Here is a 13237-nt window from a genome sequence, read left to right as displayed (position 1 = left end):
ACATGTCGTAAATGAGTTTCCGGCTCTTACCCATAAAAACAGCAGACACGTTATCCGAGAGGCTAACCTGCCCAGCATGCAGTGTGCCAACTATAGTTTTGGAAGGCCAGTGGTTTCGATCCCACCTTCAAAATGGTCTTTTGCTTTCTGCTTTTGGCGCAGTGATGAAGACCCGGCAAATTCCAGAAAGGGAGCCTACACAACTTATTTGCACAGAAGTGTGTAGACAATGAGGCGGCATTTTTTTGTCTTAATTCCTTGTGTAGCTTTGTAGAAGCTCTACGCTTGGTCGACCACAAACAATTCGCCGTGCAAAACAATAGATAAAAGAGCATTGACAAGGCACGAGCTGGCTCTCAAATACACATCTTTATTTCCAAACAGTGAAAATTGATTTCACAGTGTCTCTTCAAGGCCGGCACTTCTATATGCCAATGTTCTAGCAATGCATAAGGCACTAGTAACGAACAAACCATACAATCTTCTCGGCACCTTTATGTAGCTTAGTGCACGCTAACATGAACATGAAGATGCTATCACACTGGCATGTGTACACTGCTTATCTTACTCTGGTGACCATTTTTCACCGGCTAATCACTGTTAGGATTAAGCCAAACTAGGTCAACATTAAATGTAGCAAAGCAAGTTGACACCTTCCAGTCAGCAAGGAGCTACATGATGCTGAGTGCATGGCACATTAAGACATGGAACACGTTTTTGTAGCATTTGGAATGTTGAATTGCCCAGTGCTAATGCATGCATCCATTTTGCACACCGCATTAACCACGCTGTTAACACGAATAGAATGCATGTAATGTGCTATCAATTTTAACTGACAAGCATAAGGAACACATTTAGGCCGGTATTAACCCTGTAATGCCCCATGTATCGCAAGCCATCACATTCCCAGCATGAAAATCAACAAAGAATTCAGAGGAATTCCTCTGGTAGGCAATAAATAAATCAAATAGTTTGGGAAGTTTTAGTACATATGTACGTCGAAATTCAGTTTTCACAAGCGATAAATCTGAAGCTTACAGCTGGGAATAATGCTCTGCGTGACACATGAACAATGCACAGTCAACATTACAGGGTTAAAAGCGTCGGCATTGTGCAGTACAAAATAGGTGGTGCCATGAATGAAAATGTTTGCTCCCTTTCTAAGAGTGGAATGACGGTGAGGCTAGCTGAAGCCAGAAAAGGAGGAAATTGGGATGATTTGGGGCGAGCCATGTCTCCGTTACATTGTTCCCTAATTTCATCACTTTGGCGCAGATAGCTGGTATGATCTGCTTGTTCTCCGTCCTCATTCTTTCGTAACAATTCCATACTTCCTAACAAGCCACGTCAGTACACGATTCAGGAAGCTCCAATGCTTTGGCATCAACGTGTCATTACTTGGACAGTGCAAATTTAGTAATTAGCATTGTAAGCGTCCAATTCACCAGCCTAGATATGCAAGAAACACAAACACACACACATTTCAAATGGTCCCATCTAAAATACTCTGTCAATTACCTAAGAAAGCTGGACTTTGCTGAAATAAACTAGACAAAAAATACTGCAAGTTTTGGAAAACCAGGCTTAATTTGTAAATTTGACTCTGGCTAACTTGTTCCTGACTGAAGGTCCCAGCTGGTGCCCATAGATTTCTATAGGCTAGAACCTGTTACTTCAATTCCAAAATTGGCCCTCACCGGATAACTTAAACTTGACTTGTTGACATGAATGCACCTCGCCCAAATTGTGACCCCAATCCAGACGCCAATGCCTGCAGTATCTGTATAGGCGGTGCTCGAGCACAGTGAATGCGTTGGAAGACGCATTCCCTCCTGCCAAAGACATGTATTTTTAGGCCTGGCTTGGGTAAGTTTACAAGGAATAATAATTATTATTATCACATTTACACTATTCTAATATGCACCTTTTTTCCCCCAGGACACTGGGCTGAAGATTGCTTGCGTGGTGTAGTCTGATATGAAACCACGTTCGCAACCACCTACCACACGGCCAGCATAATCGTCATTGTCGTCACAACATGGCAACAGAATGAGTTCCCGTGCAGGATGTCGACAACATAGTGCTGCCTTCAGTCTTTGATTACAAAAGCTCATTGGAAGGAGCAGTCGTGTAACACGCTAAGCTAATGGCAACAAAGCCATGTCACACGCTTTCAGCATTTGAGAGAACTGTACGTGTCATAGGATGAGCCAGCAAAGCGGTTAGTCTAGGTTTGCTCCACTATCCCGTTTACAGAGCCATTTGATAAATGCAGAGTATCAAGCGCATAGCAGACCATACGGAAAACATGTTGCGCTCTGTAGACAGCGATAAATTGCTGTCTGAGTGTGGTGACAATGTACATTGGGTGTAAATAAATTTCCATTCTGTGAAGATTAGCTTCACTGGTTTTATCGTTTCCCGATTGTGGAGGCACGCTGCATCTTTCTTGTTGAAGGAGCTTATTCTAACATAATTTTTACGACAGTTTCCTACTTGAACTGCTAAAGACATGGTAAAAGTTAGATTCAGGGTAATAGGGTAAATGGTGCTGTACAAAGCAGCACTGTGTTTGGGTCTTCTTTCTGTTCCTTCTTTAATTCCACCCAATTCAAGGTCCCGTCAAGGTTAACGGATGTTGGCAGTAGTTGATTCTGCAGCAACGTTATTGCCTCGAAGTATCAGAAATTTCAACGCCGTCATTGCAAAGGCAAATCAGGACAAATATGCTATGGTATTTTAAATATTCTGTGGTTTCGAATGACATACCTTGAAACAGTTTCACAGCGCCAAGAAAACATTCTGCTCCTTAGTTCACTAAAGCCTGAATTTTTTCTAAAGGTGACTAGTGTAGTGCTTGATCAACAAAAAAGAATCCATGGGTCACCGTGCTGTTATGATTACTAAAGCTAAAGCTCCCTCCAGAATGGCTTTCTTTTACAGCTCATTTCCATGAAACCTTAATCCATTGTACAATACAGAGTCCAATGCAAGGCTCCAAACCTGTTGGCACAGCAGAAAATTGTGACACTGTAGCACGATGGTACATAAAATCTGATCATGAACACCACTGCAGGGCTGATCGTAAACATAAATACTAAAGGCATGAACAGGTTTGCTCAGTGAATAGATTCTAGCAAGCCCATATGCTTAAAATCTTAAATAAGTAAGAGCACTGGGGTATGAAGAAGAACTTATTCTTAGTTCCCAACTCTTCTTGCAGGTGAAATGAGGAAAACTCATTGGCCCAAATGGCCGCAGTGTAAACAAAACTAGGTCGGCGTGCTGAAGGCTCAGCCCATGGCGTGTCGTCGCGTGTGTTCTGCGGCCAGCCTGTTGAACATGTCCCTCTGGTACTTGAACTGGTCAGCCTGGAGGAGCGGGATTGAAACAAAAAAGTGGTGCATAGGAGTCTTATTTCTTTGCGTGCCAGACGTTTTTCCAAAGTGCAACAAATTAAATTTCTGTCTAAGTAACACATTTGCAGGCTTAAAATTTTATAGCGGTATGCTACTGAACATTTTAGATTTTTTTTAATCAGAAAATTTAGAAATTAGTTTTATGCTAATTAATGAATGAGTTCCTTCCTGTCACTTTGTCTATGCCTGCCTCTTGATTTCTCTTCCTTTTTCAAGTTTCCTGGCATTCTCCTAGTATAATGATATAATTTAAGATAATTAGTGTTCCTCAGGCGACATGGCCTCTTATTTTCTGTCACTGTCCCTCGAAGGCATCTTGTAATCAGCGTCGAAGTCCTTTGAGTTGGAGTCTCAAAAGAAGCGTTTGAATTTCTGCATCACTCAAAATACACGCTAACCTTTCACACCGGTCTGCCACGTACGCAAACGGGAGACAAGAGCGACACCCAATAAGCTCTGCCGCACGATCTGTTGTATAAAGACAAAACCTATCATAAGATTTCCGTTTAACCAAATTTTGAGCAGAAGACGCTACCAGTTTACAAATGTTTCACGTACTTGAATTGTCTCGGGAATGGCTAGGGATGTCCATTGACAGCCATGATTACATTAGGGAGCAGCACCTAAAGGCACTAAAGGAACACTAGAGTCAAACAGTGAACCAATTTACTACACATAATATACGGCCAGGTTCTGGCTAAACCACTGCCTCGTTGGTGTCCATACTCTGCGGTGGCCACATCTACAGCCAAAGCTACAGAATCAATGTGGGATTTAAGCTGGGCTAGGCGGTCTACGTTCAAGGTGGTGAACAGCATGGACGACGGGAGTAGTGGCACCACACACATATCCTGCTCGCATCTCTTGTCTCGTTGTCTGCACGGTATACCATGTTGCTGTGGAATCAGCGCACATTTCAAGACCTCTGCGCTGGGTACGGTACTCACAAAGCCTCCTGTATATTTTAAACGCCCTGCCCTGGGACAGTAAATTAAAGACCACTTAGAGGGTGCCACGTTCCCAATAGTCGGCCACAATTTACGGGGCACTGTTAGCATCGTATCAACTTTCTCTCACTGCATGTCATGTAGAAAGAAAGTAGTGAGTACGGAGTGGCAGCAGTGCTTGGCGAATGTACTAGTCCATGCTCAAGTAACACGAGGTCCAGGAAGGCGGCCCCAACGCAGTGGACCACAGACTACGTGTACTGTAGAGGATGTCGGGAGGCATTGTAAAATATCAGGAGGTTATGGTCCCACGTTTAAATGAAGCTCTTATATGAAATCACAAACATGTGAAGCCAACAGATAACGAAGTCAAGGAAAGCAAAGGAGAAGTTATTCGTAGTTGTAATTGAAACACAGACATGATAAATTAAAGGGAAATGAAAGTGAACGTGAAAACAACTCACCGTTTGCGAGTCATACCTACAGCTTTCGCATTGTGCGTTAGATACACTACCAATTAATTGTGCTAGGGCGATGTCTGTTCCAATGTCCACAATCTTGGGTATTTATGTGTGTGTAACAATGGGAGTGTTATTAGCCAGTTAGCATAACATAATACGAAGGTTCTGGGTTTGACTACTACTGGCGACAGGTTGTTTTTTCACTTTCACTTCCCTGTGTCATTTATACACTTCAATTAACACTACATATAACTTACCCTATGGTTTCCTTGGCTTTATTATCTGTTGGTTTCATATGGCAGTGATTAACAAAAATTGGGCCCCTAAGTTCCTCCTTTTTTTCAGTTTGGTATTCAGTATTCACATCTGTCTTTAAACAGTCAAACTTGTTTATAACGAACTCGGTAGTTCTGCGAGAAGAGGTTGTTATATCAGCAGTTCGTTATATATGGACCTGCCGTTAAAAACTAAAAAATTACCCACAATGAAGCTGGCAGCACTTTGGTCTAAAAACCAGATTTTCAGTGTAATTTTTGTTCCCAGTGCATTCCAACACATAGCTGCAAACTTCTGTTAGACATGTTTACCTAAAGAACGAAATGTGTCGTGTCGCTCTCTTTAATTGACACCCGGTTCTGATCACCTGTCACTTCGAAACTACAAGCACTAATGCCATTTTTTATTTGAGAGCTCGTTATATATTTTAGTAACAGTGGGACATGACTGAATTCTGCACACAAGAGCGAAACGTTCCAGTTGGCCTAAACTAGAAGCGTTAGAAACGTAAACTTCAGATGCTACTGTGGCATGTCACCATTCTGTGACGGTTTCAGACACCATGGTCTCGGTATTACGAATGGACGTCAACTACACAAGAGTTGTGAAATTACATTACTTATGTTGCTTCGGTCAAAAAAAAAAGTGATGTTCGAAAGGTAAAACATCAGTGCAAACCCTTACCAGCTATCAGCAACACATAAACGAAACCAAAATGCAAACATGACCAAAACATTGTTCCTAGCATCCTGGAAACACTAAGATGCACAAATGATACTCAATTTCGCATAACCTTAAGTCCGCAAGCTGTAGTTGTAATATATGAAGTAGCTATTCCATAGACAGCATCGCAAATCTAATATGACTGTATTGTAAAAATGCGTGGAGTGGGACTTCTATGGCCACTTTACTTGCCTAACTTCTGTAGGGTTACTTGCTAGACATGAAACGAAGTATAGGGACTATCTTATGATCAGTGTTGCAGTTGGGGTGAAGGTACCATTCGAGACAGGGAACATGAGACGACAGCCCTGGAGCATTGAAAGGGAGTGAATAAGTTTGACAGTGTTGCCATGATTTACAGTAAGGCACCTCCAACAAAATGTTTTTCACGAGACCATACGAATAGAATGTAGCAGTAGCGAGGAAACATTATTCAACGAACAAAGCCTGGCTTCTATGATGGCATCATCATCATAGGGACCGCACTTAAGCAGTATCACAATGGGTAAATTGTACTGAGGGACAGATTAGTGAAGTTGCACTGCATATGACATTCACTGTCACGGACTGTAGTCAACTCACAAGTTCTGGCACAAGAGGATCGTCAGGATTTGGCTGTGCCAGCAGGGCGTGAAGTGACAGGAGGACGACCTTGAGGTTCAGCGATGGCCGCCAGCGACCCTGCACATAACATGCCATGACAAAGAGTTAATTGCCAAGATTTACGAGCCTTGCCCTCCTATTTCAGGGCCTACTAAAGTAAGCATTAGCGAAGACTAGGCTGTGCAGACACACACCTACAAAAGCCACTGGAATAGTGTCCGAATCCGAGCCAGCTGGTACACAGTCAAAACAACCGTCAGCTGAAGCAATGCACAAAAGAACATGAAGTCACGAGACTTCATTTTCATTACCAGTGTCCTGTTCATGGAATATGATATGTTCACGTATGCCAGCGGAGTGGGCAGGGAGCATTCCATCATCTTCTTGATTAACAAACATCTGAAAACTGTGCCCACATTCTTTATTGAAACATGAATATAGACAGAAGCACTTGCACTGTGAATCGTGTCGCATTTCTTTTGAGCATTGTTTCAGTAGACAGTTTGTGAAAACTGGCTACTTCCTCATGTCCCCTCACACTCTGACACTCTGCTTCCCCACATGACACATACAACCGCAGGAGTCGGCGTCACAGTACGCAGCGACGACAGCAGATGGCGCTACTGTACTGATGCTAGTGCCATCCGATGACATATATAGCTGAGGCAAAAGAGAGAATGAAAAAATGCAAGAAAGTAAACCAGAACAGAACAGAAAGATCAACGAAATAGGCACGGAACTCAGGCACATGCTCACAGCTGTTCGCAGCACAAGCATAATGAACACCGGTAAATGCTAAAGCCATTAGCACATGTCCGTGGCCCTTAAGAATGTCTGTGGCCCTTTAGAACAGAGACTGTAATGTATGCCTACTGTTCTGATCGGCCGTTTGCCCTGCAAAACCAGTCAATCATGTGGAACGCCACAATGGTATGTAAGCCGGCGCCCTCGTCAGAGCCATCTCCAACTGCGATGATTCAGGGAAAGCAGATGGACACCGCCAGAACAGGTTTGGGCAATTTCCAAGGGGACATTCCTTCACATGATTTGGAGCGACTAGGGAGCCAACAAAACACAGAAGCCCTTCTGGGATACCACTGGGCCCAAACTGCCTCATCCATGTTGGTGACGGGGTCATTGTGCTTCCCGCTTTCCCTGTTTGTGCACAGTGATGTGCGTATTTTTGGGTCAACCTCTCCTCGGAGGAAAGAAACTGCAAACCTATGGTTTGGCGAGGAATGGTGTCGTCCGTATCCCGACTCTGGATTGGGGGAAGGTGATGGGACCAGGACGACGGAAGTGTTAAAAGACGAGACGGACGCTTGGTGATAGAGATTCGGCAGCTTGAACTTGGAACATCTTTTTCGCATCATTATAGTACAAAATGCATATATAAATGTGTATTTAAAACATCCTGGATGGCCCAGCTCCAGATTCTTTACTCCACCATGGTGCCTGAAGTTTGCACATCTTCTGACCCCCAGTCGCAGCACTACTTTCCTGGAGCAAGTTTTTTTTTTGTACCACATGCGATAAATTCAGAGCTGTATTCATGCAGTAGCAATTACGATGATGTGACTATCACTTATATATGTGAGCTATAGAGGCTAGGTGAAATTTCAGGCCAACAGCAAGATTGCCACTTTGTGGTACATGTTTCCTATATAAGGAATAGCAAAACTGATGTGCCTTAGAAAAAAGTGCACAATAAGTGGCTACGAATTAAAAGGGCAGTAAATACATTATATTCAGCGGCATCCATGTTTGGATTCTCCTCAACTACAAACAATGCTTGCATTGCATTCCAACGAATTGTTCGACCCTTCATAGAAATTAAGTGGGCACATGAACAACCTCATGATAGCACGTACACACTAGAAAATGATGCTAAAACAGCAGCAGTGATGTTACAAGATGGCAGTCAAAACAAGGAGCCCAGGTAAATAACCGGGTTGAAATAAATGAGCCTATTTCCAACAGGTAGCAGCAGGCTACTGCATGTTTCTAGATGTTCTAACCATGCTTGCTACAAGAAAAGGGACAGCAATACAGTTAAACCAATATGGCAGGGTGCCTACTACGTTCGCACTTTCAAGTTCTCTTGTTTTTACAGGTTTTCCACGACTACGTTTATGAAAATTTCCTGGCAGTCTATGACCCTAGAAGTTCAGGCACAAGGAAATATTACTGGGTTAGAAGTTGACAAGTTGTTACACCACCCCATAATTTTCCATCAGCTGTAAATCGGGTGAGATGTACTATATCACCTATGACTGAATCGGCAAGTTTCATGACATTTCAACCGCCCAGCCTGGCTCACACTAACAAAACCAGCAAAATACATCATTATTTGCAGATTATGTAGGTTCAGTTGAAAAATCTGCTTCATTCTGGCATAGCACTACATTCACCACAACTGTTGTGATTACCACTTTAGTGCTCCAATTCAAAGCAACCAGTGTGAAAATTCTTTTTTTTTCCCCCTTTAATATCTGGAACTGACAAATCCCCTAAAAGTTCTATGAAAATTTTGATAGTAAACACCCTTGAATAAGTTATCTCTAAACTTATCATTTGGGAGTACTCATGCTAAAATACTCTCCTCTATGTGAGTACTTGAGCATGAGTTCTATCCTCCCGAGACCCCTTGTACATTATATTTGCACAATGCTTTCAGTCCTTTCCAAAGTTAACTCGCAAGTGATTACATAAAATATTCGTCCTGGCCATTAAGTCAGATGTGTGCACAGGTGCATGGAAGTGGTTTAATTACATTCTTAGCGCCAGGTTTTGGAGAAATCTAGGCCATTGTGTATTCACGTACGAAAAGTAACCGTAGAGTGCATTCCAAATAGCGCAAGTTGGCATGAAAATCCAGGATGCCGCATCAACATGTTAACCTGTTATGCGATGTTACACTTTCATCTCTGTTTACAAGAACTGAAATTTGGGTAAGCTTGTACGATTGCATGATGCCAATTGTACGATTGCATTGAAGACGTAAAAGTGACGATGACAAAAGAGAAAACAACAGAACAAGCACCAACTTCAAACTAAATTTTGTTCCCAACAAAAAAGCACTTCTTTAACTGCTATCACAAAAGTGAAAAATCAAGAACACTCATGGTACGTGTGCCCTCAAAACACCAAAACACCAAACACCAACACCTCTGCGTTGAGGCCAGGAAAATCAGCATTTAGTACCGTAACAAACATCAAGGTTATTAACATTTTGTCGCATACCCATCAGTAATCAGAACCAACTTGAAAAACGATATGCCTGAGCTGTGTTCAGGCCTCAAGACACTATGACAAAATGTAATGGTTAGCTGCCAGCCAAATCCCGTTGCCTGCCTCACCTTAGGTGGCATCTGGAGCACATCTAGGCAGATACGGCCCGTAGAGTCCACATTGGGGTGGTACACCGGTGTCTGGAACACTGCCACGGGTGCCTCAAATGGGTACCTGCACAGTGCAGCCACCAGACAGAGAAATCCTCACCTGCATGCAGAAATATCTGTGCCAACAGGTTGCACGTCCGGGAAAGTTGGTCGATCATTTGCCGTAAAGTGCAATCATCAGCCAGGATTTGAAAAGGATGGGTAAAGTCAATTCTGCCAGAGAAATACTGAAATATTGGAAGCATTGCACAGTTAGTGGTGCCTGATCATAAAGTATCTCACTACTGCATTACGAGATAAGGGCACTACCCACATAATTAACTGAACAACTTGTCATGTGACAGTTTCCAAATACAATGTTGAACTTTTCACTCGTAAATTGGCTACGTCGTAAGAAAATTGAATTACGTTGCAGTTACGTAACAGCGTGAAAAATGATTTTCTTTGCGAGGCTGCTGAACGAGATTATAAAGAAAGGTCGGGCATACATATATTTATTTAAATTTTCTTTCGTAAGATATTCCATCGGCACCTCACAACTATCGACGTATCTACCAGTGGACTTCGCAAGATTCTGTCGTTGAGAATGCGGGTGCACATTATGTACGAGAAAGGCATGCGCTCACGAAGTTTCAAATGAGATATGAGAGATGACAGCAACAGTGCGGCGGTGGGCAACGCACCTTTCGGGGATGCGAATGTTGAGCTTGAAGGTTCCGCCTTCGTATGGTGTTCCACTAGCTCCGGTGATGGCTGCAACGATCGAAAGCAGAGATAGGCTCAGACAATGATGTAAATCGTGTGCACTAACATGAAATTGAAGTTGTTCAACAAGGGTAGCGTTGGGGGCTTGTTGGAATCACCAGGAACACTTTTGAAGAATCGCGTAACCTAGCACGGACGCGAGGAGACACATATGAAAAGGCACATATCGCTGTGTGCTGTCTTTTTTTGTATGTGCCTCCTCATGTCGGTGTTAATTACGTTTCGCGCTGCATCAAAAGCGTCTCCTGAAACGTGATAACTGCGAAACAGGGCCGGGTGGAAACGAAACAATACTTGCGCTCCGTTACTCTACCCGTTCACAACTGTACGGCCGTTCGCGTTCTGTAAACGAGATACTCACCAGCTTCAAAGTTGTCCAACATATCGGCGACCGGGTTGCACACGATGCCAGGAGGCAACTGCGAGTTTAGCATCTCCAGCTCTCTCTGAATACGCACGTTACGAAGCATCGTAGCTCTCGGGAAATTTGTCCCGCAAGGCTGGGTGCGTCGATATGCTTTTATGACGAGAGCTCCGTGCCCGCTCGTCCGTGCGGCACTATGCTGGTAGGAAACTGACACACGGAAAAATCAGCATACAACTTCAAATGACTTATCGTCACGCAAGTCTGTTCGTAGTTCGTGGCTCGCGGTGTCCGCCGTCATTCCATAAAGGCGCGCGCCAGCTGGAAACGGATTGGCCAGCTGCGTTATGACGAAGGCCGTGAAATTGGTGTTTGTATTATTTTGACGTCTCAGAATATTTTTCCCGCGCACTTTAAACGGAATTTTTGCGCAGATGTGTCTGTTCCATCCGTATTCTTATACCGTGGTTGTATGAAAGTATTTTGCGCGAAGAGAAGTGCAGCCTCAAATCCTGTGGAATGCCTCTTGCTCATCGGTGGAACCATTGTGGAAGTAAACGGTCCCTCACTACACGGTTTACCGTGTTTCGCCCAGCACTATTCCTGAGGTAAGGAGAAACGCGACCGGCCGTTCACACAGCACTTTTGGTAGAGTTTTGGTGTCACACCATCGTGGCCATGGGTTCGTACAAACTTGTTATCGTACGTCACGACTTCAAAAAGTGTGCCGCAGTATAATTGAATCGCCTTATTTGGCCATTTCGCCTGTTTTATGGTCAGAGGCCGGACTTACCGATGCAAAGGCACGTTCTCTCGCGCAACCGAGTTGCAGGACGCGATTGTTGCTCATTCACACCGGCGACTCGCAGAGGTCGCGCGACCAAGTACGTTGCAAATGGTCGCTTTGTTCGAAAAGCGACTATTTTGGGTTATTGCTCGATTTGTTTGTTTTTTTCTCAATCGCGACGTCTGCAGTCGCAAACCTACATAGATATATTACTGAACTAGTCAGCGGCGAAGGAACAGCTAGGACGTCTGTTGACGATTATTTTACATAGCGACGACGGTGCGCGCAGACGTGAACGGCATTAACAGCGAAACATGTTGGTCTCGTCGAGACGCACGCGCTGTCGTGCGATAGCAGGGCGTCTGGAGGTTTAGTGTAGACAGTATAGACCCTGTGGTCAGTGGCGGTGTCGTGATAACATAAAGAACCTGTGTCGCTTCGAAATTCATTCTAACTCTCCTCACTCCCGTTCCCGCATAGACGCTGAGCCGTGCTCCCGCAAGGGCTGATGAAGTAGCATCTTTCCCACACCACACCCTAGGTCGACGTGTAAACATTTCCGAACGCTCTTTAAATTGCTTGTCACTGAGCACACAAGAAAGGCCAGTAATATATTACATTCCGCACCCCCCCCCCCCCTTTTTTTTTTTTTTGCTGTTGCATCACAGCTGCATACTGGAGTAGCCATGGGTGTGTAACATTAGAAAATTTAGAATATGAATCGAATAATTCGGCCTTGAATCAAGTAGTCGGTATTCGTAAATATGAATATTCTTAAAACAGTTTGAGTCCTATATATGTGCAATGAAACGTATACGTACAATTTGAGCAAAAATGCGATAAGTTTAATCCCAGTGACCATACCAGACAAAAAAAATTGAGAGGACGTGTGGAACGCGATAGCGTTCAAAGATGCTTGCTTCCCGGCGACTGCAGCTTATGTAACCGTAGGAGGGACGCGCGTCGCATTCGAGAAGCAAGACGTGCCCCGCTTCGACTCCGGGCGTAATCTTCTTTTCGTGCGACCCACACGCCCTAGTGCCTCTCCTCTTGTGTCAAACGCTTCCTGAAGGTGAGCTCTTTTCAACCGTTACGGCCGTTATTGCATCCGAACCTTTTTTTGGACCGTATCGACGTCGGAGAGTCTATTCGCCGTAATTTTTACCGGGAAATGCCGAGGTGAACGCTATGCACGAAGGCGAGATTTCTTGTAGAAACGCGGCCTCTTCCGTGGGCCGCGATGGATGGATGTTATGAGCGTCCCCTTTGGAACGGGGCGGTGGGTTGCGCCACCAAGCTCTTGCTACTATGCTGCCTAATATCCTACCTAGGTTAACCAATAAAAAAAAAAAAAAAAACACTATGAACTTCCACGTCCAAACTTTCTGATCCCCTATTGCGAATTGTGCTTTTGTACGTCTCCGTCTTTTGTCGTTTCCCTACTTTTCTTCCACCAAGCCCTTGCTACTATGCTGCCTAATATCCTACCTA

At 44.0% G+C, this 13237-nt stretch overlaps 1 protein-coding gene across 1 annotated transcript; it reads right to left on the bottom strand.

The window, feature by feature from the left end:
* Nucleotides 1–350: 350 nt before the first annotated feature.
* Nucleotides 351–12320, bottom strand: LOC126517867 (ubiquitin-conjugating enzyme E2 T-like). The gene is made up of 5 exons (XM_050167680.3): nucleotides 10957–12320; nucleotides 10514–10583; nucleotides 9789–9894; nucleotides 6409–6507; nucleotides 351–3371 (listed from the first exon to the last, which is right to left on the bottom strand). Exons 1-5 carry the CDS (start codon nucleotides 11063–11065, stop codon nucleotides 3294–3296), a joined length of 462 nt encoding a protein of 153 aa, XP_050023637.1. The 5' UTR covers nucleotides 11066–12320; the 3' UTR covers nucleotides 351–3293.
* Nucleotides 12321–13237: the final 917 nt, after the last annotated feature.

Source organism: Dermacentor andersoni, chromosome 11 (genome assembly GCF_023375885.2).
Source record: "Dermacentor andersoni chromosome 11, qqDerAnde1_hic_scaffold, whole genome shotgun sequence".
NCBI lineage: Eukaryota > Metazoa > Arthropoda > Arachnida > Ixodida > Ixodidae > Dermacentor > Dermacentor andersoni.
Note: the sequence above shows the minus strand (reverse complement) of the source record. Positions and strands in the feature narration are given on the sequence as shown.